We start from the raw sequence: 27489 nt of genomic DNA, 5'->3' as shown, positions 1-27489 counted from the left end.
GTCAGTGGAAAAAGGTAGTCGACGAACATTTTCCGTCTTAGTTTTAGTCGACGAAAACAACACTGATATAGTGTACTCCTTGTCGACCCTAAGCCATCCCAGCCTGTCAAAGTGGGCAGGGGTGAGGTGGAACCACCGGACCACTGGTTGAAAACAAATGATTTATAGTTACGAGAAATGTTTGTTTTATTTTGTTGGTCAAATCTACTCACTTCCGCTCCTTCCATGTTGTTGTACATGTTGTCCGACATGACGCAGTTCCTGCTCCCAGTCAGTGTGGGAGACACATAGGGTAGTTTTACACCACTAACGGTAAGTGTTAATCCGTATTTTCACATGAAACAACAATAATAGTAACTTTTATTTACCATAAACGTTAGTTTAAAAACAATATGCGTATAAGTGATAGTAGCCTATAGCTTGCTTCTACTATCATCTTGGCAGGACTCACCGGCTTTAAAAATAGATTAATTATACACCCTATGTATGAAGTCATATTATGTTTACCGGATCCTTGCTTATAGTTGCTTTCCTCATAATAAGATCTGTTGTGACACTATAGTATAGACCGATTCACAGAGGGGTGCCCTGGGCGCGGCCATTACTGAGGTGTAATCCATGGAGCAGGTGCTCCGTAGGCCAGGTGTAGCTAATCAGTGCTGCTGCACTCAATGGTACACCTCAGTAATGGCCGCACCCAGGAAACCCTCTGTGAATCGGTCTATAGTGTACACGTACACCCACCCACGCACACACGCATGCACTCAGGCACGGGTGCGGTTACAAACAAACAGTAGAAGTATTGCTCTACTTTAAATTGTATAGTGGTATCAGTGGGTCAGGTCAGTATTATTAATTTAAAAGGGACGAAAATTGATTGATTGATTGATTGATTGATTGATATTGGACAGCAACAGAGTATACAGCACTTAAAATGATAGCTCAAAAAAAGTCCTTGCAGTAATGTATTTAAATTTAAATTTAATTCATATAAAACAGGAAAGACTTTTTTTAATGAATGAATGAATTTATTAATTTATTTGCTTTAATACTTAATACTTTATATAATCATGTACAGTCTATATCGCCCTCATGTGGACAAAACGAATAACTACAAGTAGAAATCGTCAAGAAATCCATTATAGTTCACTCAGTTATTATAATTATAATACCTCGAGGTGTATTGATAATAAATCAATAGATAAATAAATCAGATGTTTTCTGACATGCTGGCAGCCCTGCAACCACACCAATAACAGTATAGTAGGCCTACTCCTAAATTAAAATTAAATAAAATGCATCTTTCATTCAGAAGCAAAACACAGACTGCCCCTCACACAGCATGAAATGTAAATGTGATTCAATTCACAGGTTGCTTTTATTTTTATATAGTTTTTTATAAATACCCACGTAGTCCATTTTAAGCAGCTGGTGGACACACTCAAGAAATAGTACAAAGTGACAAAGTTGTTTAATATCAATGCATTGCGGTAGTGGCATTTAGAAAATGGTAAATGGTGCATTTATATAGCGCCTTTATCCAAGGCGCTTTACAGAGATTGTGCATTACATTCACCCATTCACACACACATTCATACACTGATGGCAGCGGAAACCATGCAAGGCACCAACTAGCACATCGGGAGCAATTAGGGGTTCAGTGTCTTGCTCAAGGACACTTCGACAGTAACTCTGGGGGAGCCCACAGGGTTCGAACTGGCAACCTTACGGTTACCATCCAGGCACTCTACCCCTGAGCCACCGCCGCCCCGAACAATGTAAAAAGAAGAACACGGTAATTGGAAAACTCGGAAATGTACCACAGTGAAAAGAGCGACAGGACAAGCTGTTATTATTTTCTGCTATTTATCAGAGATGTTAGTCTCTCCCATAATCCATTATTTTACAATAAAATACGATTAAAAGACAAAAAGTAAACAGTAATAAAAATAAAAGCTCTTGGTAGGAACTTTTTTGTATTTAAACTACTTGAGCCCTATTGCATGAATATTACGGGGGATCATTTACTGAAAGTGATTAGCTACTTTTCCTGGGGACCTCCTGGAACGCCCCCAGACCCCAGACCAGGGGTCCCCGAACCCCATTTTGAGCAGCAGGTAGGCCTATACATTCTATTAACCCATTCTGACCTGAGATCAGATTCTAAAAATGTCAGTCGTTCTTCGATTTCTTTCAAAAATAGCAGACCTACAAGCTCGTAGCGCGCCACTCGGTGGCGCGATATGAGCTTGTAGATCTGCTATTTTTCAATAGATAAAGCGTAACATGATGCCAACACCAAAATGGGTGCCTGCCCAGAATGGGTTAAAGGGTAAGACCACTTTTTTGAGGTTTGGGTTGTGTAGTTACTTTGCCATGATGCAACTCCAACAAGAAATAAAAAAATAACTGCTCCAGTGATTAGAAATTGATAATTCAAAATATGCTCCTCATTGACTTACATTGTAGCTAAAACAGCTCTCAAAGTCACTCTTTTAGTACGTAAACAAACACAAACAAAGTTGATTCAGACAATATAGAGCATCACCAAAACTCATGTGGTTTTATTTTTTCATAAAAATGTTATCTTCCTGTTCAATTTCTATTCACTGGAGCAGTATTTTTTTATTTCTTGTCCACATTCGGAGTTTCATCATGGCAAAGTAACTACACAACCCAAACCTCAAAAAAAGTGGTCTTACCCTTTAAGTTGCACGGCTTGCAGGGGGGGGAGGGCCCCCCTGAGGAGCCCCCCCCCAGCAGCAGCAGCACTCTACACACCACAGCTCCGTCACACAACAACACCACCCAAACGAATCGCATGAAGAAGCTTATATCGCTTTTGCTCCGTGGATGGGACATTTAGATGTCAAAGCTATCGGATGGACGCGTGGATACAACAGCATGGCTGTGTGTGCAATGTCAGAGGGGAAAGGATCCATAAACCAACGTTATCTTCCATGCTGACTGCTTCAGCTTAACATGTCTCGTAGCCCCTCTCGGAACCCTCCATAAAGCTTTTCTGAAATTTTGATGTTGCTTTATTGTAGGGTCCCTGTTCATAACTATATTTTCGTATAGGAATTTTGGAACGCGGACATAAATATGCTCACTAACATCGTATCTGCGCCGTTTGACGGCCTGTTTTCCTTTGAGGGCTTCTGAATTCGTTAACTATAAGTACCTATACATTCCGCTACGAATATCTCCTGTGGCGCGGAAGCCGTTAAGTATTTTTGTTTGACCGATTTGGTCGCTTTATTTCTTCTTGTTTGTTTACCGTTTATTGTACCGCCTCCCGGTGTGCGGTTGGCTTGTGCGGCTACGTCCCTGCCTCTGATCTGCTCTGTCATAGCTATAGCGCCACTAGCTAGCCAGATAGGCGGTACAATGAGGTGTCAATAAACAAGGAAGGAAGAGAAGAATCAAAGCGACCAAATCGGTCAAACAAAGATTGAAAATACTTAACGGCTTCCACGCCACAGGAGATATTCGCAGCGGCATGTATGGGTACTTATAGTTCACAGATTCAGAAGCCCTCACACGAAAAAAAGTCGTCAAAGAGCGCAGACAGGCCATAAACACCGTGTTTACGGCCTGTCTGCGCTCTTTGACGACTTTTTTTCCTATGTTTTATTATGTCCGCGTACCAGGTGGCAGGATACTGCTGCAACAGGACCCAATGGTCTGTGTCGTCAAAAATGTCAGAAACTTCAGTACCATTGGGTTCTGCTTGGAGGGCTACATGTCTCGCAGAGTAGAGGCTTGCGGATATTTCACCACAGCACGAAGCTGTCAAGCTGTCCACGATGCGAAACATACTGAAGCAGCAAGTGTGAAGGTCCATCAGACAACGGTCTGTCCCAAGCCCCCAACCCCATGTGAAATGGTCTGTCCCAAGCCCCCAACCCCATGTGAAATGGTCTGTCCCAAGCCCCCAACCCCATGTGAAATGGTCTGTCCCAAGCCCCCAACCCCATGTGAAATGGTCTGTCCCAAGCCCCCAACCCCATGTGAAATGGTCTGTCCCAAGCCCCCAACCCCATGTGAAATGCACTCCCCAGCTAGTTCATTCCACCGCTTTTTATTTCCCCCCCTAATAAAGTTGTTTGTATTTGTTTTCTCATGCCCCACAAAGTCTTTTTAAATGTCCATGAATTGTCCATATTATTCTCACAAACAAATACACGATAGAATGACAATATAACTTTTTACAGAGACAAAACAAACAACTGTGAACATACCGTATGCGCCTTCTGCCTTCACAGACAAAGAGCTGCTCTGTTTGCTCTGCCCAAACCCAACAGGTGATTGAAATGAGGTGATTAGCTGCTTAGGTGAGCCCAGAGCCGTAGAATAGAAGAGTTGCGCTCTACTGGGAGCCCGATAGAGCACCGAAGTCTGACGTCACTTTCAGTAGAGGGCGTCAGTCCCCAGGTTCATGTATTTTTTTTAGTTGCATTGAAATCGCCATAGGAGGATTTTTAGATTGCTTCATATAAGAACTGTGTTTGAAAAATAAACATGTCACCCCGGCCGCTTCACTCATATGGATATGAAGAATCAACTGACTGAGAGAAAACGCTAATGTTACTGCTGCTGAATTAGTTACATTTTCGCTAGAAGCAGACTGTATCATATATGAGTGACTGCAAGCGCGTGGCGCGCTACGAGTTTGTAGGTCTGCTATTTTTTGAAAAATCGAAGAACGACTGACACAGAAACATAGCTTTTTCAGAAAACTGTCAGGATGTAGAAGACATTTTTATAGGCATTTTGTAACACAGACCTGCAGGTGACGCGAGGGTACTGCAGCGCTAGTCCAGGAGGTTATCCCTCCCTCTCTCTCTCTCCCTCTCTCTCTCTCTCTCTCTCCCTCTCTCTCTCTCTCTCTCAGGGTCATTGTCCCGTGCACCGTGCTGTTCCAGTCTTCTCTACAGTAAACGTCGGGGCAGCAGCAGCATTAATAATGGAGACCAGGTCGGCCATGTTGTTGTGTCGTCTGTCTGTCCTCCTGGCCTGTGTGTGTCTGTGTGTCCTGCTTCAGGTCTCCTGTGACGGTACGTACAACACCCTTTACTGTCGGACAGACAGACAGGTAGACAGGCAGACAGGCAGAGAAACAGACAGGCCGAGAGACAAAGAGACAGACAGGCTGGCAGGCAGGCAGAGATACAGGCAGAGACGCGCGCGTGTGCGTGTGTGTGTGTGTGTGTGTGTGTGTGTGTGCGTGTGTGTGTGTGTGTGTGTGTTTGTGATGTAAATGCTATCATGGCCTTGTGGCCCACAGACGGTGCGTCAGAGGTCAAAGTTCAATCTGCAGTCCGCTGTACTATAGATATCCTGTCTGTACAGTAAAGAACCAATCAAACATGTACTTTAGCTATTGAAAAATAGCAGATCTACGAGCTTGTAGGTCTGCTACTTTTGAAATATCTTGAAAATGTGGCTCAAATCTTTGAATATTCTACGTTTTAACTCAAATCTTCTGAGAGGTCTCTGGAACAACATATTTTCAGAAGGGGGTCGGTGGCCAATTACATATCATTTTTGGGGTCCTTGACATGAAATATTGAGAACCACTGATATAGAAACGTTTTTCAGAAAATTGTCATCATTTAGAAGATTTTTGTTTAATTCCAGGCCTAATGGATTGGATTACCCATGAAAAGGTGTTTTCTCGGCTCGCACTTGACATATCTGCAGTGGTTCTACAATCTACAGATATGTTAAAAGGTCTATGGCCACACCCCATAACTCTGAGAGTGTACAAATGGACCCCCATAACTCTGAGAGTGTACAAATGCATCCAAACGTTAATTAACGGGTCCATTTTAACACTGTCAGAGTTAAACGAGAAGCTCCTTGAAATGAGAAGGTTTGAGGACTGCCGTTCTATAGCGTTTAAAGTCACATACCGTACTAACTAACTAACTAACGTCCTTGTGTTTAAAAGTCACATAACGAACTAACTAACGTCCTTATGTTTAAAAGTCACATACCGTACTAACTAACTAACTAACGTTCCATGTCCTCATGCAGTGTTCCTGGACAGCCCGTCGGCCAATCAGCTGCTGTCTCGCCGTCGTCGCGCCAACAGCCCGTTCGAGGAGTGGCGTCAGGGAGACATGGAGAGGGAGTGTGTGGAGGAGAGGTGTGACCGAGAGGAGGCGCGGGAGATCTTTGAGAACGAACAGCTGACGGTATAACACCCTCTGCCTGCCTGCCTGTCTGCCTGCCTGCCTGCCTGCCTGCCTGCCTGCCTGCCTGCCTGTCTGTCTGCCTGCCTGCCTGCCTGCCTGCCTGCCTGCCTGCCTGCCTGTCTGTCTGTCTGTTGCTATAGGTTACTGGTTTAACATACAGAGATATGGTCACTTAACGCAACCATACTGTATGTAGACCATAAAAATGAATGGACAGCGTCACGCCCCTATAGACTCTATAGGCAGTAAATGAATGGACAGCCCCTATAGACTCTATAGGCAGTAAATGAATGGACAGCCCCTATAGACTCTATAGGCAGTAATTGACTCCTATAGACCGCAGCGCAGCGAGGGCGGGTTGTCTTGCAAACAGTAGAAGGTGAAATCAGCAGATAGGAACAGCCATAGATATTTTCCTAAATCACACCCAACCCGTGTCATGTATACAGGTAGGAAGGTGTGAGACCATAGTAAAATAATTATCCTACCGTACGATGATTATGAATGATGACATCCATTGAAGTATCATTCATACATTTCATTCTAGCCAATCACAATTTGCGTCCTCACTTTTGTCTTCAATGTTTGTGTTTACACACTTTTGCCTTCAATGTTTGTGTTTACTCACTTTTGTCTTCAATGTTTGTGTTTACTCACTTTTGTCTTCAATGTTTGTGTTTACTCACTTTTGTCTTCAATGTTTGTGTTTACTCACTTTTGTCTTCAATGTTTATGTTTACACAAGCCCTCAAAGCTGGACATATTTCGACAATTATCGTTCGTTGCCAACGAACGATAATTTCCCTTGAACACGACGCACCATATATTGTTCTACTGTACCATATTCAAACTGCTGGCCAAAGTATACTATACAGTATTAACCATTTAAAGCCTTGTTGAAAATCTAATGCCTGAAGTAGCCGATACGGGCTTGCAATGTGTTGTGAGCTTAAATATATCTGCTACATTTATCACAATTCTCTCTCTCTCTCTGTCTCTCTGTCTCTCTGTCTCTCTCTCTCTCTCTCTCTGGTTGAACGAGTAGAACGAGTTCTGGAATACATATTATGGTAAGTTATGTTTGTCAATTCACTGTGATTGGATGGGAGTGTTTTATTGATTTTATAAAACAAGTGTATTTATTTGCAATAATGGTAATCTCATCACCCAGTATCACTTTTTTCCACAAGTGTGTGTGTATTCATTGTAGACGTGTGTGTGTGTGTGTGTGTGTGTGTGTGTGTGTGTGTGTGTGTGTGTGTGTGTGTGTGTGTGTGTGCAGACGGGGATGCGTGCGTGTCTAACCCGTGCGCTCACAGCGGGGTGTGTAAGGACGGCATCGGGCAGTACACCTGCTTCTGCCCCGCCGGGTACCAAGGCTACAACTGTGAGATCGGTACGTACCCATTCTGACCTGAGATCAGATTCACACCAGGTTTATACACTGGACACACACTGGTCTGATTAACCCATTCTGACCTGAGATCAGATTCACACCAGGTTTATCCACCGGACACACACTGGTCTGATTAACCCATTCTGACCTGAGATCAGATTCACACCAGGTTTATCCACCGGACACACACTGGTCTGATTAACCCATTCTGACCTGAGATCAGATTCACACCAGGTTTATCCACCGGACACACACTGGTCTGATTAACCCATTCTGACCTGAGATCAGATTCACACCAGGTTTATCCACCGGACACACACTGGTCTGATTAACCCATTCTGACCTGAGATCAGATTCACACCAGGTTTATCCACCGGACACACACTGGTCTGATTAACCCATTCTGACCTGAGATCAGATTCACACCAGGTTTATCCACCGGACACACACTGGTCTGATTAACCCATTCTGACCTGAGATCAGATTCACACCAGGTTTATCCACCGGACACACACTGGTCTGATTAACCCATTCTGACCTGAGATCAGATTAAAAAAATGTCACAGTCGTTCTTCGATTTTTCTTCGAATTTTCAAATGGATTTATTTATAGTTATGTTAGAACTTTATGAACTAAACACAAATACATCGGACATAAAAAAACAGAAGACAATAACATTGTAATACTAGTAATTAGCTGAAATCAATAATATATCAATGATCGGATATTAACCTGAGGGCCGCATTATGTGATGGTGAGGGCCACATGTGACCATCAAAAAACAGTACATAAGTCTACAAGTTGGCAAAGGGGGGGGGGGGGGGGGGCAGCTGTGCAGTAAAGAAATAAAAACACAGAATGCACAAAAAAACAGAAATAAACAATACAACAACAAACACACAAAATAAAATATAACGCATCAAAGTCAAAACATGTAATCTACAGAGAGGAAGAAATAAGACACACACGCGCACGTCATAATCGATGTATCGATACGTATCGATTATTTTCCACATGCCTAGTGCAGAGAGGCAGGTGCTGAAATCCCTTAACCCATTCTGACCTGAGATCAGATTCATACGAGGTTTCCGCCGGACACACACTGGTCTGACGAACCCATTCTGACCTGAGATCAGATTCTAAAAATGTCAGTCGTTCTTCGATTTTTTTCAAAAATAGCAGACCTACAAGCTCGTATCGCGCCACTCGGTGGCGCGATACGAGCTTGTAGATCTGCTATTTTTAAATAGCTAAAGCACGACACGATGCTAACACCAAAATGGGTTCCCGTTCAGAATGGGTTAAGAGGGCACTTTTGGACAAAAAAAATAGGAGATCTACAAGCTCACAACGTGTCGCAGCGCGACACGTTGTGAGCTTTTTTATGCCCATATATGGAGTTCTTTGTCAAGGCATTCCCAAATATGGAGTCTATGCAGATGTCAGAACAGCTCCAGCTCCATATATGGAGATCTAGGGGTGATCAGGTGTGATCAATTGGCTAATTTGGGCCCTGTCCAGAGCCCGGGAAGAGGCTCTTGTGGTGTTTTCGAGACAACGGTGTATCTCGCCGACTGCCCCTGAGGTGGTGTGGAACGCGTGTGTCAAGTTGGTAGCGGCGAACGGTTTTCGAGTTATGTGGATTTCAGACGTACAGTGTACGTACACACGCACGCACACACACAGTCACACACACACACACACACAGAGAGACGTGGTGCATTTACATTTAGGATATAAAATGCTATCCCTAAGGACAACACAAGCTACATCCAACATGATCCTATAAGCATGATCTTATGCATATGCAGAATTAATTAGCTGTCGGGGAGTTTGCTTGACTTGGTTAAGCTATCTATCGCAGCCTCAGGATTACTGTACTTACTTACTGCGAAGGTCCGTCTCTACTCTCTAGAGGTGCCTCTCCTCCCAGAATGTCCTGTCAGAAGATAATTCTACACAGGCATTTTGCTTGCTTGTGAGTATTCACACTGCAAATATGCAAAGCTACAAAGCTTTGGTGTCTTCAGTTTGGTCTCCTGCCTCTGCCATTGATCTCAAAGCTTTGGTGTCTTCTGTTCGGTCTCCTACCTTTTGGTACGCTATATACTCAACTGAAACATTATGCACCAACCAACCAAGAAAAGATAAATGTGCCTGTTTCCACAAATCTACGCCATATTTGGCGGACATTTGACCTACTTTCTCCTTTCATTGTCCATGGGACATTGTCCCTGGGACATTGTCCATGGGACATTCATGGGACATTGTCCATGGGGCATTGTCTATGGGACATTGTCCATGGGACATTGTCTATGGGACATTGTCCATGGGGCATTGTCCATGGGACATTGTCCATGGTGTCCATGGGACATTGTCCATGGTGTCCATGGGACATTGTCCATGGTGTCCATGGGACATTGTCCATGGGACATTGTCCATGGTGTCCATGGGACATTGTTGTCCATGGGACATTGTCCATGGGACATTGTCTATGGGACATTGTCCATGGTGTCCATGGGACATTGTCCATGGTGTCCATGGGACATTGTTGTCCATGGGACATTGTCCATGGGACATTGTCTATGGGACATTGTCTATGGGACATTGTCCATGGTGTCCATGGGACATTGTCTATGGGACATTGTCCATGGTGTCCATGGGACATTGTCTATGGGACATTGTCCATGGGGCATTGTCCATGGGACATTGTCCATGGTGTCCATGGGACATTGTCCATGGTGTCCATGGGACATTGTCCATGGTGTCCATGGGACATTGTCCATGGTGTCCATGGGACATTGTCCATGGTGTCCATGGGACATTGTTGTCCATGGGACATTGTCCATGGGACATTGTTGTCCATGGGACATTGTCCATGGGACATTGTCCATGGGACATTGTCCATGGGACATTGTCCATGGGACATTGTTGTCCATGGGACATTGTCCATGGGACATTGTCCATGGGACATTGTTGTCCATGGGACATTGTCCATGGGACATTGTTGTCCATGGGACATTGTCCATGGGACATTGTCCATGGGACATTGTCCATGGGACATTGTCTATGGGACATTCTTGTCTAAGTGTGATTTTTGGACACGGAATCAACTGGACTACCCAGACTACCTGATTGGCTCACATCACCGGAAACTTCTCGTGACATCACAACACCTGATTGGTCAAGATTCACGTGACATCACAATAGTCTATATAAGAAGATGGAATGTGCCAAACAGTACTCACTGCAAGTTATTATCGTATTCGGAATAATACCCACTTTATCAAACTGCTCCAGTCAGCATTAATTAGCCAAGCATTTAAGGTGAGCAATTCTTGCACAGTGAGTTCAACGTCACGTTTCCCCCCCACCTCTCACAGCGGTCGGCAGAAAATCCAGAAAGATCTTTGTACCGGAATACAGGAAGAACTGGACCATTCCATTTAGGTCTGAGGTGGTGCTAACCGTGCGAGTGATGCTGCGCTGGACGAGGCATCTGAAAGGAGCGCCGCAGAGTGCTGACCATGCAGCCGTGACGGCGGGGGAGCGTGTGTTCTGCTTTGCAGGAAGTTATGAGGAAGGAACGATGGATGTGCACGTCTTGGAAGTCAAAGACAACGAGTCTTTGGACAACCTGACATGGAAATTATTAGAAGTGACCGGCGACGCCCCCTCCAATCGCATCAATCACACAGCTGTGCTTATAGGTAGTCAAATCTACCTCTGGGGAGGAAGAGGAATATCATGCTCACGTGAGTTCAATGAACTTCATGCCTTTGATATTGATGCACTTAAATGGTCCAAGCCTAAGACTTCTGGGCCTGCTCCAGAGGCCATGGGGGGCCATTCAGCGTGTGTCTTGAAGGGTGTCATGTATTTATATGGAACGCACGTCATGTTTGTAAAGGATCATGGCAACTTATCCTGTAAGATGTACAAGTTGGACACCGCCACATGGATCTGGTCTGTAGTTGACACCAGAGGAAAATTTAAGCCACCAATTTCAGATTTTCACTCTGCCACTATCATTGGGACAAAGATGTATGTATTCGGGGGAAAACCGCACTCGGAGGCCAATTTGAACTTTGACGATGATACCCGTTACTCGTCGAAACCATATTCTAACGAGTATTGTAAAGCGTACAATGTCATCAGAGTGTTTGACACAGAGACGGACTGCTGGCTTCTTCCAGAAGGGCAGAAGTACCGGTTTTCTTCACGGCGTCATCTAAAAGATCAGCCGAAGTACCATTCCTCTTCATCGCTTCTTCCAAAAGGACGCGAAACACATTCAGCCTTTGCCTACAATGGAGAACTCTACATATTTGGCGGATGCACGGTGCCGTCGAATTTATTCGATGACTTGTGGAAGTATAACCCGGAGAGCTCCTCCTGGACGACGCTCGAGCCCAAGGGGAAACGCCCGTCCCACAGATATGGGATGTGCTGTTTTATGCTGGGAGATCACCATATCCTCTTCTGTGGAGGAAAGAAAAAAGGGAACCACCATGGACTAGATGAGATGTGGATCTTAGATTTAAGCCCTCGCTTAGAGACACTGTGTGAGGTAGCGGCCCAACAGCATGGTCTAGAGAAGGAACTACCAGGGTTCAGCAGGAAACTGCGCCTGTATTAGACAAATGTCGCTCCTGAGATCACAGCATGGCGTCTGATTTCCACAAGTGATCTCCACAGATGGGCATGTTAAGTCTGAATACTCTCCTGCCCATATATGGTCATGTTAAGTCTGACAACTCTCCTGCCCATATATGGTCAAATATGCTCACATTCTAGGACAATTACGGGTCACCCTCGCCCAACCGAGCCACCTGTCCACCTGACGGGCCCACCAGCAGGAAGGACGACGGCGACCCACAGGGTCTCGGGCTATCTCCCGACACAAGCCAACTGCCATCATGCACTAACCATGAGCCACGCCAAGCGGACAGCCAAGCGACCACCGAGGACGTTCAGCATTACGACCCGAACGCCCTCAAAGCGCCAATTGCGAGACGGCAACTGCCTCTGTCTCAAGCACAGCTATAAGGGCCGATTCATACTCATATTTTACCGCTGTTTCGGCGCTGTAGTGCCGAAATGATTTCGGCTCGTCAGACATTTTCAGTAGCACCGAAGAGCCGACTTTAGGACGGTACCCGCCCCCCCCGAACCTCAAATGACGTCAAATTGTAGGCTCTTCAGCACCGAACCGACTTTTATTCGGCTCTAAAATAGGAGTATGAATCGGCCCTAACCGCTACAGCGCTGGCAGTCAAGACTGCCTCTGTCCCCGCCCCAAGCGTGAGCACACCGTTAGAGACCAAGAAATACGAACCTAGCATCGCGCAGACAGGGAACAAGGAGAGCACCACTTTAGCCCCAATGAGTGGCCAAGTCGCCACGCTCCACCTTGTCCTTTGTGTGAACTCGTCTCGACGAGCGTGTGCATGTATTACAGCAGCAGACCATCGCCGGGAAGACATCCCACCCGGCGCCCAGGAGAGGCGATAACGCCCTGCTCGATGGAGAGCCGCTGCAGATCAACGAGATGAAACCGAACAAAGCCAGGCCGACTAGGCTAGGCCGGCTAGGTTTAGCCATTCTGGTAATCTCACTGGCAGCCGCAGTTGTTAATCACACTAGCACGGCACGGCCCAGACAACCGCAGATGATCACCGCGGGCAGTCAGAAGATCTGCGCCTATCGGAGGAACGACTGGTTGGTACCAATCGACCCGAGCACGTCCCAGCCTGGCAACCCGCCAGGACCACAAACGAGACCCCGCGCAGCCAAGGCCAAAGTTCATTGGTTCATGAAACAGCAGGAGCCTGTATCCCCGGCAGTCATTGGTTCATGAAACAGCAGGAGCCTGTATCCCCGGCAGTCATTGGTTGGACACTCCCAGTGGCCGCTAGCTGGACACGATCCCACACCACGTTCAAACACCTCATCCTTGAGGTCCTATTCCTCTATTTCCTCTATTCATCATTTCAGATGCTGTAAGACTCCCGACCATGCCAAGCTCAAGTGCGACAACGCGACCCTCCAGGGTCCTCCACACGCCACTTGAGCAAATCTCATGCCCTTCCATGCTAGCCAGGCCTGTTTGTCGTTCGGCTTTACGACCCGAACGCCAGGTCCGTTTGTCGTTCGGCTTTACGATCCGAACACCAAACGGTCGAATGGCCCTGGCGCCCACTGACCAACAGGTCCGCTGACAAGTCAGCGGTGAAGTCGGCGTTCCGCAGCCTAGTGCTGTCCGACACTCCAGCCTCGTCCTGCAAAGGACGCACCAAGGCCACTGCGTTGCAACAACGCAGGGGGGGAGAGGAACAAATGTAACAAACAACAGCGACAGCGTACGCCAACACGATGAATACGCTACAACGGCCCACGCATCGCTGTGCAGCTCACCTCCAGCATTGATGCGCCGCCACCACCCAGCGGCGCCGACGACCCCTCGGTCCTCGCAGTCTGAACGACAAGCCCGGAGAACTGGGCAACAACAACAACACATGCTCCAACCCTGACACTGCCCAGACCGGAGAACGCACACCCACAACCGGTCCGCATTCTGACAAAGTCTGCGAGAGCACCTCAACACACCTCAAAGCAGGGTCCTTCGCGCACACGAGGCCAGAGCCTGGAGCGGCGATGGCCGCCACGGGTGTGAGGGGGGAGCTCGAGGGAGGACTCCCCATCTGCACTCAAGAACTGTAAAAAATATGGACAAAGCGTTCCCTGGGTCTAACATGGACGTAAAATGAAGCCTGTAATTCCTTGCATTGTAAGACGCCATATTTCTAGATCCGTTTTGGCCCAGCTGGCCATTGGCTGGCCCAGACAACGAGGCGGGACTTCCCCCCTTACGTTTTTATTTTGACTGAACGGGAGGTGGCTCCCGATCATAGACTGTAACGGTAGCCACACCCCTCAGAACATACGCGAATTTATGGTATTTTTTTTATAAATGGGACCATAATTTTCCAAAAAGAATATTATGACATTAGAAATGAGACTTTAAACTAGTGACTGGAAGAAGAAAGTATTCATGACCATGTTTATTAAGGTAATACAGTCTAGGTGAAGTTGGGCCCAAATACATGGGCCTCTATGGAGCTTTTTGGGCCCAATGACAGCGCCACAACAGGCCATTATATGAACTTTCTGGAAGTCCCGATTTCCTTGTGGCTTCACAAAATATCTGTCTGACTGCCCCCTCATCTGCACTACAGCCGTAGTGCCAAGGCCCCCATGCAGATAGCACCAGGAGGAAGGAACCAGGGGTCGCCCCGACATCATAACCAGGATGTCAGAGGTGACATCATGACATCCCAACAACATAAATACCCGACCAGGCCCCCCATACTTGGCTTCGGTTACAATTACAGATTTATCCATCTACCTTGTAGGAAAATGGTTGTTGAACTAAATGCCGTTGATGATCTAGATGGCCTACAATTTGGCCAAGAGCCGAGAGCTGGACGTGAAGTGCTGTTGTTTATAGTGCAAGATCTGCTACACATCGATCATCGAAACGTGGTTTAATTTCGACTTGCAGACTTCAACCCTGTAGACGGTGACTATGGAGCTCATGAATACGGAAATAAAGAGAGAATAGTTGAAGAGCACAATATGGATGTGGACATCATGTGCACTGTGGGAAATCTAAATCCAAATGTGCCTATGGGCCTATATACAAATCCAAATCGAAAAAAATTGCCATCCAAGGTGACGCAGTACTATAACATGGGAAGAAGAGCCAGAAGAGAAATGGCCAGAGACAGAGGGGCAAACTGGATAGATTTCAACAGAGAGTTTAACAGGGACCGAGTAATTCTGGTGTTCAGAGATCCATCGACTGGTCGTGCAGGTGAAAAATCTGTCATCGGCGTGTACATCACGCAGCACAAAGACAACGGTAGCGGTTTTTACGATCAATCTCTCAGTTATCGCATCTCCTTAGACATGTTGAAAGAGATGATCACCTGGTATGATCACTTCAGTAAACTCCTTGGTAACTAACAAACTGCCTATCAGAACTGACCCCTTTTCCATGGATGAACTGCAGACCATCATCAAAGGAATCGGCAAGTCAAAGACCCCTGGACCTGACGGTATTCCTGCCATCATATGGAAACATGAACTATTTCATGAAGAGCTCCTCATGTTCTGCAATGAAACACGCAAGGGCAACAAACCTGGCCACATGTGACCATCAAAAAACAGTACATAAGTCTACAAGTTGGCAAAGGGGGGGCAGCTGTGCAGTAAAGAAATAAAAACACAGAATGCACAAAAAAACAGAAATAAACAATACAACAACAAACACACAAAATAAAATATAACGCATCAAAGTAAAAACATGTAATCTACAGAGAGGAAGAAATAAGATATTTCTTTAGATGTTTTTTGAATATTGGCCTAAGGATAATGAGGATTTAATTCATAGTGTCATGTCATCCGGTGACAGTCAGTCTGAATTGTTTTACCAAAGTCATGTTGGGTCCTTGATTTAGACTCAATCTGGTATGTCTCTTTATCACCGTTTATTATTAATTATGTTATATTTATTATGTCTATTTATCACTGTGTGGTCAGATTTTATCCTCCTTGTTCCCATCTCAAGGTCATTGTTTTCCATGTGGGTGTAATTATTTTCAGGTCACATGGTATAATCTGATGATAGTGGAATCACTAAATCACATTAAACTAGTGTACATATAGAAAAACATCTACATACAGACACAAGGTATTTTTTAACCTTCGTTATAAGATGTGATCACAAAATATAAAACATAATACAATTATGCGTTGGCTGATCTGAGCGTGTAGGAGGGTTTGTACAATTTACAATTTAGGCATTTAGCAGAAATCCAGAGCGATTTACATTAAGCAAGAACAAAAGCATGGGAATACATCACATAAAAGCATTTATCATGAAACATGCGTAAGCTAAGAACGTAAAAGTGGAATATCTATATAATGAAACTATACATATAAACTATACATCTATACTACTATGCTATACATATGTACTATGGCGTGCTATGACTACATTACAATGCAATTATAGTGCTGTCTACATAACATGCTATAAGTCTGTATCAGATGCTATCTAAGTCTACAGAAATGCTATCTAAGGGGACTTGATGAGATAAGGGGGGGGGCCTTATACTTCTGGTTGCTTTGAAGGCTATAGAGTCAGAGTTTTGTATCGTATCGGGGAGTACAAATGGGGAGCCAATGGAGGGAATGTTCTGACCGTGCGTGTGTGTGTGTGCGTGTGTGCGTGTGTGTGTGTGTGTGTGTGTGTGTGTGTGTGTGTGTGTGTGTGATCAGTGATCCCTGAACTCTGTGAGAACAAGAACGGCGGGTGTGACCACTTCTGTGATGTCACTGGAGGGAACATCAGGTGTTCGTGTGCTGACGGGTATTATCTGGAGGCCGACGAGAAGTCCTGCAACTCAAACCGTGAGACGCACACACACACACACACGCACGCACACGCACGCGCGCACACACACACACACACACACGCACACACACGCACACGCACGCGCACACACACACACACACACACACACACACACATTTAACATCTTTATTTGTATTCACATTTTACAATACATTTCTTGAACACAAACAATAGTGGATGCGCAAACTTGAGAAAACTCTACAACAAGTGCTTCAGGATACAGATCACGGGTACAGAAAGCATCGCCTTCTCCATATATGGTCGACTGCCAATTATTGCAGACACTGAACAGAATGTTGCCGATGCCTGATCAGCTCTGGGCTTATTGGGCATGCCTGCAATCTGCAGGCCCCTCACCACTGATTTATGGACATTACTGAGGCTTCCAAATATGAACACACACACACACACACACACACACACACACACACACACACACACACACACACACACACACACACACACACACACACACACACACACACACACACACACACACACACACACACACACACACACACACACACACACACAGCTTGTAGATCGGCTATTTTCAAAAGATTGTTATACATTTGAAAACCTTAAATGAGACATTGTGCATGCACAATGAGTACTTTTACTTTTGGTACTTTTAAGTACATTTTGATGCCAACACTTTTGTACTTTCACTCAAGCGACATTTTTTTTTTTAATCCCGAACTTTTACTTAACGTAACGAGTATTTCTACATTGCAGTATTGATACTTTTACGAATAATTAACCCATTTACGGCGGGAACCCCTTTTGGTGTTAGCATTAGGCTATGCTTTAGCTATTGAAAAATAGCAGACCTACAAGCTCGTAGCGCGCCACCGAGTGGCGCGCTACGAGCTTGTAGGTCTGCTATTTTTTGAAAAACTGACACAGAAACATAGCTTTTTCAGAAAACTATGTCATTTTCAAACAGACATCTTTAGAATCTGATCTCAGGTCAGAATGGGTTAAGTAAAACGTATCGAGTACAAGTTGTATTTCCACCACTGGTTTCATCACATGTTTTTCCACCACTGGTTTCATCACATGTTTTTCCACCACTGATTTCATCACATGTTTTTCCACCACTGGTTTTCATCACATGTTTTTCCACCACTGGTTTTTCCACCTCTGGTTTCATCACATGTTTTTCCACCACTGGTTTCATCACATGTTTTTCAACCACTGGTTTCATCACATGTTTTTCAACCACTGGTTTCATCACATGTTTTTCAACCACTGGTTTCATCACATGTTTTTCCACCTCTGGTTTCATCACATGTTTTTCCACCACTGGTTTTCATCACATGTTTTTCCACCTCTGGTTTCATCACATGTTTTTCCACCTCTGGTTTCATCACATGTTTTTCCACCACTGGTTTTCATCACATGTTTTTCCACCACTGGTTTCATCACATGTTTTTCCACCTCTCTTTCCCCACACAGAGACGTATAAGTGCGGCGCCGTGTTCGCCAAGGGCACTAGGACCGTGTTCCACTACGTGCGTCCCAACACCACGGCGCCGGACGGCGGCGCCAACGGCACGGCGGAGCAGAGCGACGTCCCGGCCGTCTTCGACGTGTCGCAGTTCACCGAGCCCTCCGAGTCCTCCTGGCCAGCGGAGGGCGCCGACGACTACATGATGGACGACGGCACGGCACAGCTGGTGGAGGAGGAGCTCCACCTCGCCGACGTGTCGGCGCAGACGCGCATCGTCGGCGGGGAGCAGTGTCCGCCCGGCGACTGTCCCTGGCAGGTACCTAAATGTAGTGTCCCCCCTTAGTGTCCCCCCTGGCAGGGACCTATATGTAGTGTCCCCCCTTAGTGTCCGCCCTGGCAGGTACCTATAGTGTCCCCCCTTAGTGTCCCCCCTGGCAGGGACCTATATGTAGTGTCCCCCATTAGTGTCCCCCCTGGCAGGTACCTATAGTGTCCCCCCTTAGTGTCCCCCCTGGCAGGGACCTATAGTGTCCCCCCTGGCAGGGACCTATAGTGTCCCCCCTTAGTGTCCCCCCTGGCAGGGACCTATAGTGTCCCCCCTGGCAGGGACCTATATGTAGTGTTCCCCCTTAGTGTCCCCCCTGGCAGGGACCTATATGTAGTGTCCCCCCTTAGTGTCCCCCCTGGCAGGGACCTATATGTAGTGTCCCCCCTTAGTGTCCCCCCTGGCAGGTACCTACTGTATATGTAGTGTCCCCCATTAGTGTCCCCCCTTAGTGTCCCCCCTGGCAGGGACCTATATGTGACCAGATTTGACTGAGAGACTGCCATCGCACAAATTACAGCTTTTCACCAGAGGAGAAAAACGTAATAGCACAGGCAGACTCTTCACATACTAGACCATGTCTGAAATAAGTGTCAGAGCTGAAATTGACATAATAAATAATAATAAATAAATGCCCAAACATGTAGCTATAGGTGTAATGTTAGAGACCACAGCAGACATGTAAATATGAAATAAATGCTTAAACATGTAGCTAGGTGTAATGTTAGAGACCACAGAAGACATGTAAATATGAAATAAATGCTTAAACATGTAGCTATAGGTGTAATGTTAGAGACCACAGAAGACATGTAAATATGAAATAAATGCTTAAACATGTAGCTATAGGTGTAATGTTAGAGACCACAGAAGACATGTAAATATGAAATAAATGCTTAAACATGTAGCTATAGGTGTAATGTTAGAGTCCACAGAAGACATGTAAATATGAAATAAATGCTTAAACATGTAGCTAGGTGTAATGTTAGAGTCCACAGAAGACATGTAAATATGAAATAAATGCTTAAACATGTAGCTATAGGTGTAATGTTAGAGACCACAGAAGACATGTAAATATGAAATAAATGCTTAAACATGTAGCTATAGGTGTAATGTTAGAGACCACAGAAGACATGTAAATATGAAATAAATGCTTAAACATGTAGCTATAGGTGTAATGTTAGAGACCACAGAAGACATGTAAATATGAAATAAATGCTTAAACATGTAGCTATAGGTGTAATGTTAAGAGTCCACATAAGTGAACATTTCAAGCCTGTTTTCTCAACTCGCCGTTTCTCTGCCAGACATTACTCTATAAGCCATATCTCCACAACTGCTGGGTCAAACTGAACAACCAATATGTCAATTTGAAGCTATGACGAAAAAAATTAAAAATCCAATGGCAGTCCCTCAGTCAAATTTAGTCACATATGTAGTGTCCCCCCCTGGCTGGGACTGTCCCTGCATTGCAGGTACCTAAATTTGAGGTTCTTGCTAGGCTAGGCTAGGCTAGGCTAGGCTAGGCTATGCTAGGCTAGGCTAGGCTAAACTTCGAGCCATTGAGTTCTAATGGTACTTCCTGGCAGTCTTGCGGGTGCTTCTGAACGCTCCGGTTGGGTCTCCCTATCCTTGTATTACTCTATATGGTAAATAAATACACTTGGATTAAAGTTCACAGTCGCCACGACTGGTCTCGGTCCTCAAGGATCCCGTTTAGAGTTCACAGACTGGTCTCGGTCCTCAAGGATCCCCTTTAGAGTTCAACATGTCTTCTATGGAGGCGTGTCATGTCGTGGTCACACGTCGAAAATGGGCCGTCTACAAGCTTACGCTTTGTGGTGCTGTCGCCTCACAGCTAGAAGGTCCTGGGTTCGATTCCCGCTCGGGACACTGCTTACGCTTTGTGTCGCGTTGTGAGCTTGTATAGGCTATTTTCACTATAGTTTTGTGTGTGTGTGTGTGTGTGTGTGTGTGTGTGTGTGTGTGTGTGTGTGTGTGTGTGTGTGTGTGTGTGCGTGTGCGTGTGTGTGTGTGTGTGTGTGTGCGTGTGTGTGTGTGCGTGCGTGTGCGTGTGTGTGTGTGTGTGCGTGTGTGTGTGTGCGTGCGCGTTCCAGGCCCTGCTGATGAACGAGGAGAAACGAGGCTTCTGTGGCGGAACCATCCTGACTGATTACATCATCCTGACCGCCGCCCACTGCATCAACCAATCACGATACATCTTTGTCGTCCTGGGTGAGACCAAACTGACCAATCAGTGGCCTGCAGCCACGATAACCTCATATCCAGCTCAATCCGTTATCTCCATATCTCCATCCATTTAAGATGCATTTATTCTTCGGTGACGTGATATTTATTTGGAATGAGGTCATTTTTGAGGGGCGCTATAGGCTATAGCCCCTCCTATGCCCAGCTTTGTGTGAATCTATAGCGATGATTTGATTGGCTGAGCACGGAATTGAGATGTTTTGATTGGCTATAAGCAAAAGTGAGTATCGAGGATAAAAAGTGAGGGCAGAGTGAAAAAGGGAAGACGCAAATTTGCGATTGGTCGGAATTTAGATGATGTATGATGATAAGAGTCACACACGGGTGTGAAGTTCTTTTCAAAAATACTATTTCCCAAGACAGGCCAAGCAATAACTAAAATCACACCTGTGTGAACTGAGCAGTGCAGGACAGGCTGCTAAACAACATACCGCTGCATGCCTGGCTGCAGTTATAATTTGACATAGCCATCTTATCTATTGTATACCAATCTACCATATTGCCAAGTTTCGTGAAGACCGACTGCACGGATTAGCCAGAACTGCATTTATTTTGGCAGACAAATAGAATTAGAGTAACCACCCAGAGTCCCTTCGGACGTGGCCCCTTAAAAGGAGGAATTGTAGTCACACAAATGAAAGGAAGTTATAGTTACTCCACAGTCCACACATATTTCTAAGTAATGTAATCCTTGTATGTTACATAAATTACCGTGTTATTTGCGTGTCAATATAGTCATGTTGTCAAATAGTTTTTGGCTGAAATGATTAACCCATTTTGGGTGTTAAGCATCATGTTATGCTTTAGCTATTGAAAAATAGGAAACTGCCCATAGATCCGAAGTCCCGTTAGTCCGAACATGCACTGCTCCCGTGCTTGCGGTTAGGTTTAGGTTAACCGGCACCGAAAAATAGCAGACCTACAAGCTCATAGCGCGCCACCGAGTGGCGCGCTATGAGCTTGTAGGTCTGCTATTTTTGAAAAATCGAAGAACGACTGACATAGAAAACATAGCTTTTTCAGAAAACTGTCGGGATGTAGAAGACATTTATAGAATCTGATCTCAGGTCAAAATGGGTTAAGAGATGTCATCGTCGTGGTCATTTGCTTGGGGTTTCTGTTTCCAGGTGAGTTCGACATCGAGGTGAACGAAGGCCGCGAGTCCAAACACAACGTGGAGCGGGTCCTGATGCACCGGCAGTACAAACCCGACACCTTCCACAACGACATCGCCCTCATCAAGCTCACCACGCCGGTCAGGTTCACCAAGTTCATCATCCCCGCCTGCCTGCCCGAGAAGGACTTCGCCGAGAAGGTTCGGCCGCGCTCCGTCCACTCCTAGTTGTTGTTCTCGTCTAGACCACTGGTTCCAAAACCTTTTCATGTCAAGGACTTGGGGGTCTCCTCCCAGTGGGACGTGGTCCTTGGTCTGCCCCGGGGTCTCCTCCCAGTGGGACGTGGTCCTTGGTCTGCCCCGGGGTCTCCTCCCAGTGGGACGTGGTCCTTGGTCTGCCCGGGGGTCTCCTCCCAGTGGGACGTGGTCCTTGGTCTTCCCCGGGGTCTCCTCCCAGTGGGACGTGGTCCTTGGTCTTCCCCGGGGTCTCCTCCCAGTGGGACGTGCATCGAGGACCTCCCTAGGGAGACGCCCGTGAGGCATCCTAACCAGATTGCCCCGAACCACCTCAGCTGGCTTTAGTCAATTTATAATGTTGTAAATGTGCTTTATAAACAAGATTTGATTTGATTTCCCACGGCATGCTAGGTGTTGATGCGCGAGCCGGACGGCCTGGTGAGCGGCTGGGGGCGCATCGGGGAGGGCCGGGCGCCGTCGTCCATCCTGCAGCGTCTGACCATGCCCTACGTGGACCGGGCCGTCTGCATGGAGTCCAGCCAGTTCCGCATCTCGGCGCGCATGTTCTGCGCCGGCTACGACGACCTGAAGAAGGACGCGTGCCAGGGCGACAGCGGCGGGCCGCACGTCACCCGCTACAAGAACACCTACTTTGTGACGGGCGTGGTGAGCTGGGGGGAGGGCTGCGCCCGCGAGGGCAAGTTTGGCGTTTACACACAGGTGAGGATTATTGTACTATTATTAAACTAACCTAACCATAACCAACCTATACCTCAAACCCTAACCTAACCATAACCAACCTATACCTCTATCCCTAACCTAACCATAACCAACCTATACCTCTATCCCTAACCTAACCATAACCAACCTATACCTCTATCCCTAACCTAACCATAACCAACCTATACCTCTATCCCTAACCTAACCATAACCAACCTATACCTCAAACCCTAACCTAACCATAACCAACCTACCTCTATCCCTAACCATAACCAACCTATACCTCTAACCCTAACCTAACCATAACCAACCAATTTAATAAAGTGGACATCTTTTAAAGATATCTTAAAGATTCTTCTTCTTGTTCTTCTTCCAGATATCCAAGTATATCGGATGGCTGAAGAACGGTATTGCTCGGCTGACGCCCAAACCTCACCCCAACGAGAGTGCATCGCAGGGGGCCAGGAAGAGGAGGGGCACAGCCCCCTTCCCCATCATCCGCATGTGAGCCAGGGACCCCCACAGGGACCCCCACAGGGGACCCCTCCCTGCATGGGACCCCCACAGGGGACCCCTCCCTGCATCAGGACCCATTTGGTTCCATCTGTGCTCTCTTAAGAGCAGTGTTGTTTTCGTCGACTAAAACTAAGACGAAAAATGTTCGTCGACTACCTTTTCCACTGAAGAAAACTAAATGGAAACTAAATTAAAACTATGCTATGGTGACTAAAACTAAGACTAAATATACTGAAATAAAAACTAGACTAAAATGTTAGGAAGGGACTAGTGTACAAGAGATCCAGTGTAAGTCATTTTACACTTGGTTGCATGCTGAAAATAGCCTTGTAGATCGGCTATTTTCAGCAAGTGTAAAATCAGTCATTATGACGGCAACAAGGCCCGCAGAAATACATTTTAGTCGACTAAATCACCTGTAGATTTAGTCGACTAAAATCTTATGACATTTAGTCGACTAAAACTAGACTAACACTAATACATTCCAGGTGACTAAAATGTGACTAAGACTAAGTGAAAACTATTCAGGAGACTATGACTAAAACTAAAATAGGAATTTGCTGCCAAAAACAACACTGGTTAAGAGGTGATTTAGGGCTAAAGCTCTGTATGCGTTTGACAAAAATATCCACAAGCAGCCAGCATGGCATTGACCCCTATATATATATCTGTACATTTTTCTATACAAGACTTTATTTTAACCCATTTAGACCTGAGGACGATTCTACAAATGCCTTCTAAATCCTGACAGTTTGTCTGAAAAACCTCATGTTTCTGTTTGTGTCAGTCGATCTCAAACATTTTCATGTCAAGGACCTCCAAAGATATATGTAACTGACCCCCATCTGAAAATGTGCTGTTCCAGGGAGCAAAGAAACATTCGCTCTGAAGGAAAATATATTCAAAGATTTGCTCCACATTTTCACGATTCTTCAAAAATAGCAGACCTACAAGCTCATAGCGCGGCACTCGGCACAGCGCTATGAGCTTGTAGATCTGCTATTTTTCAATGGCTAAAGCATAACATAATAGTTAAAACACCAAAAGGGTGATCCCTGATCTAATGTGATCCCCGATCTAATGTGATCCCTGATCTAATGTGATCCCTGATCTAATGTGATCCCCGATCTAACGTGATCCCTGATCTAATGTGATCCCTGATCTAACGTGATCCCTGATCTAATGTGATCCCCGATCTAATGTGATCCCCGATCTAACGTGATCCCTGATCTAACGTGATCCCTGATCTAATGTGATCCCTGATCTAACGTGATCCCTGATCTAATGTGATCCCCGATCTAATGTGATCCCCGATCTAACGTGATCCCTGATCTAATGTGATCCCTGATCTAATGTGATCCCTGATCTAACGTGATCCCTGATCTAACGTGATCCCTGATCTAACGTGATCCCTGATCTAATGTGATCCCTGATCTAACGTGATCCCTGATCTAACGTGATCCCTGATCTAACGTGATCCCTGATCTAACGTGATCCCTGATCTAATGTGATCCCTGATCTAATGTGATCCCTGATCTAATGTGATCCCTGATCTAATGTGATCCCTGATCTAATGTGATCCCTGATCTAATGTGATCCCTGATCTAACGTGATCCCTGATCTAATGTGATCCCTGATCTAATGTGATCCCTGATCTAATGTGATCCCTGATCTAATGTGATCCCTGATCTAATGTGATCCCTGATCTAACGTGATCCCTGATCTAACGTGATCCCTGATCTAACGTGATCCCTGATCTAACGTGATCCCTGATCTAACGTGATCCCTGATCTAATGTGATCCCTGATCTAACGTGATCCCTGATCTAACGTGATCCCTGATCTAATGTGATCCCTGATCTAACGTGATCCCTGATCTAATGTGATCCCTGATCTAATGTGATCCCTGATCTAACGTGATCCCTGATCTAATGTGATCCCTGATCTAACGTGATCCCTGATCTAATGTGATCCCTGATCTAATGTGATCCCTGATCTAATGTGATCCCTGATCTAATGTGATCCCTGATCTAACGTGATCCCTGATCTAATGTGATCCCTGATCTAATGTGATCCCTGATCTAATGTGATCCCTGATCTAACGTGATCCCTGATCTAATGTGATCCCTGATCTAATGTGATCCCTGATCTAATGTGATCCCTGATCTAATGTGATCCCTGATCTAATGTGTATACTATGCAACTATATTCTCACTTGTGTTTATTCTTAATATTGTGCTGCGATAAACAATATTAGGTTTCATCACACGGTGCTTTTTGCAAAAATGTTGAAGCCTGTAAAGACTATTGACAATCAATAAACAAATACAATATCACAGTTACTGCTCCGTGTATTGATTCTGGCATCGCTCTTCATAGGATTCCAGTTTGATTGATTGTGTATTGTTAGTACACACACATTGTTAGTATTAGTAGTCTTGTTTGTCCAGCGTAAGGAGGAAGTTTATTGTGTGTTGTTTATTGTTTATAAGGATCCCCATTAGCTTTTTCCTTGACAAAAGCTAGTCTTCCTGGGGTCCGACCACAGACAAACATTTAACATTTAACAAAACAATACTTACAATTGTTTACAAACACTAACTCAAAATAAAACATAGTAAAAATAAAAAATAAAATAAGAAATAAAAAACATAGGAGAAATAAAAAAAAACATAGCAAAAATCACTTTCAACAAATTGTACATTTGAATTATATATTTTTTTCCCAGGGTTACTGCAGTATGATTTACATAAGGTGTTCTTTTAACTTGATTTTAAAGATGAATTTTGTATTTGTATTGGTTATACACTTTGGTAGTGCATTCCAACCTATCACTGCTCTATAGATAATAGAAGATTTAAGAATATTTGTTCTTGGTTTAGGTGCCACCAAAACACCCCAACTGGCTTGTCTAGTCATATGGTTATGTTCGTCTCTTACATGTGCTACCTGTTCAGAGAAATACTGTGTTTTTTTTTGTCCATTAATACTCAATAATCAATCAATTGATTGATTGATTGCTTTATTATTCTGACGTGTAAACAGCACAAAGGTACAGCACAATGTTTGCCACTGCTAGATCCCACCGGAGTGTGTTTACAGTGACAGTGAGAGGTTGATATAAAGTATAGATTCTCCTGAATTGTATCTGTATGAAGAAAGTGATTTTAGCATAAAGGCAATGTTTTTTATTTCACAATCCCTATAATATATATTTATTTTCTTCTCTGCGACCAGACGTTTACTCGGAAAGACTTGTCACGTATGTGAAATGGTGGAGCTTGCTAGATATATATATATATATATTTATTTTTTTAACGTGTATTATAATGTCCTGAAGTGATGTCCATGTTTACCCCAACTCGCAAAGACCCAGGAGGTATACAAACACACAGGTCCAAAGACCAGCGCTGTGTGTGTGTGTGTGTGTGTGTGTGTGTGTGTGTGTCTGTGCGTGTGTGTCTGTGCGTGTGCGTGCGTGCAAGCTATACTGCACTGTTTCTCAATGTCTGGTCTGGGGACCACCAAGTGTTCCAACGTGTATTCATTCATAGGCCTAATGGTTACATCTGTGCTCAGAATTACAAACGATTTAGCACCATTACGGTCTCCCTGCATGCACAGCATTGAGAAAACAGCCTATTACGGGAAGTGAGTGTGTGTGTGTGTGTGTGTGTGTGTGTGTGTGTGTGTGTGTGTGTGTGTGTGTGTGTGTGTGTGTGTGTGTGTGACTGTGTGTGTGTGTGTGTGTGTGTGTGTGTGACTGTGTGTGTGTGTGTG

General features: G+C 45.2%; 1 protein-coding gene across 1 annotated transcript; it reads left to right on the top strand.

Annotated features, from left to right (window-relative positions):
* Nucleotides 1-249: 249 nt before the first annotated feature.
* Nucleotides 250-23702, top strand: f10 (coagulation factor X; the record flags this gene model as incomplete). Its single annotated transcript, XM_083758497.1, has 11 exons — nucleotides 250-270; nucleotides 5048-5060; nucleotides 6043-6203; nucleotides 7249-7273; nucleotides 7486-7599; nucleotides 16945-17076; nucleotides 18539-18849; nucleotides 20973-21090; nucleotides 22251-22438; nucleotides 22886-23194; nucleotides 23571-23702. 11 exons carry the CDS (start codon nucleotides 250-252, stop codon nucleotides 23700-23702), a joined length of 1524 nt encoding a protein of 507 aa, XP_083614623.1.
* Between the last annotated feature and the right edge of the window lie 3787 nt (nucleotides 23703-27489).

Source organism: Protomyctophum parallelum (genome assembly GCF_964188405.1).
Source record: "Protomyctophum parallelum genome assembly, chromosome: 23".
Taxonomy (NCBI): Eukaryota; Metazoa; Chordata; class Actinopteri; order Myctophiformes; family Myctophidae; genus Protomyctophum; species Protomyctophum parallelum.
The sequence above is the reverse complement of the archived record's forward strand: the minus strand, read 5'-3'. Positions and strand labels throughout refer to the sequence as shown.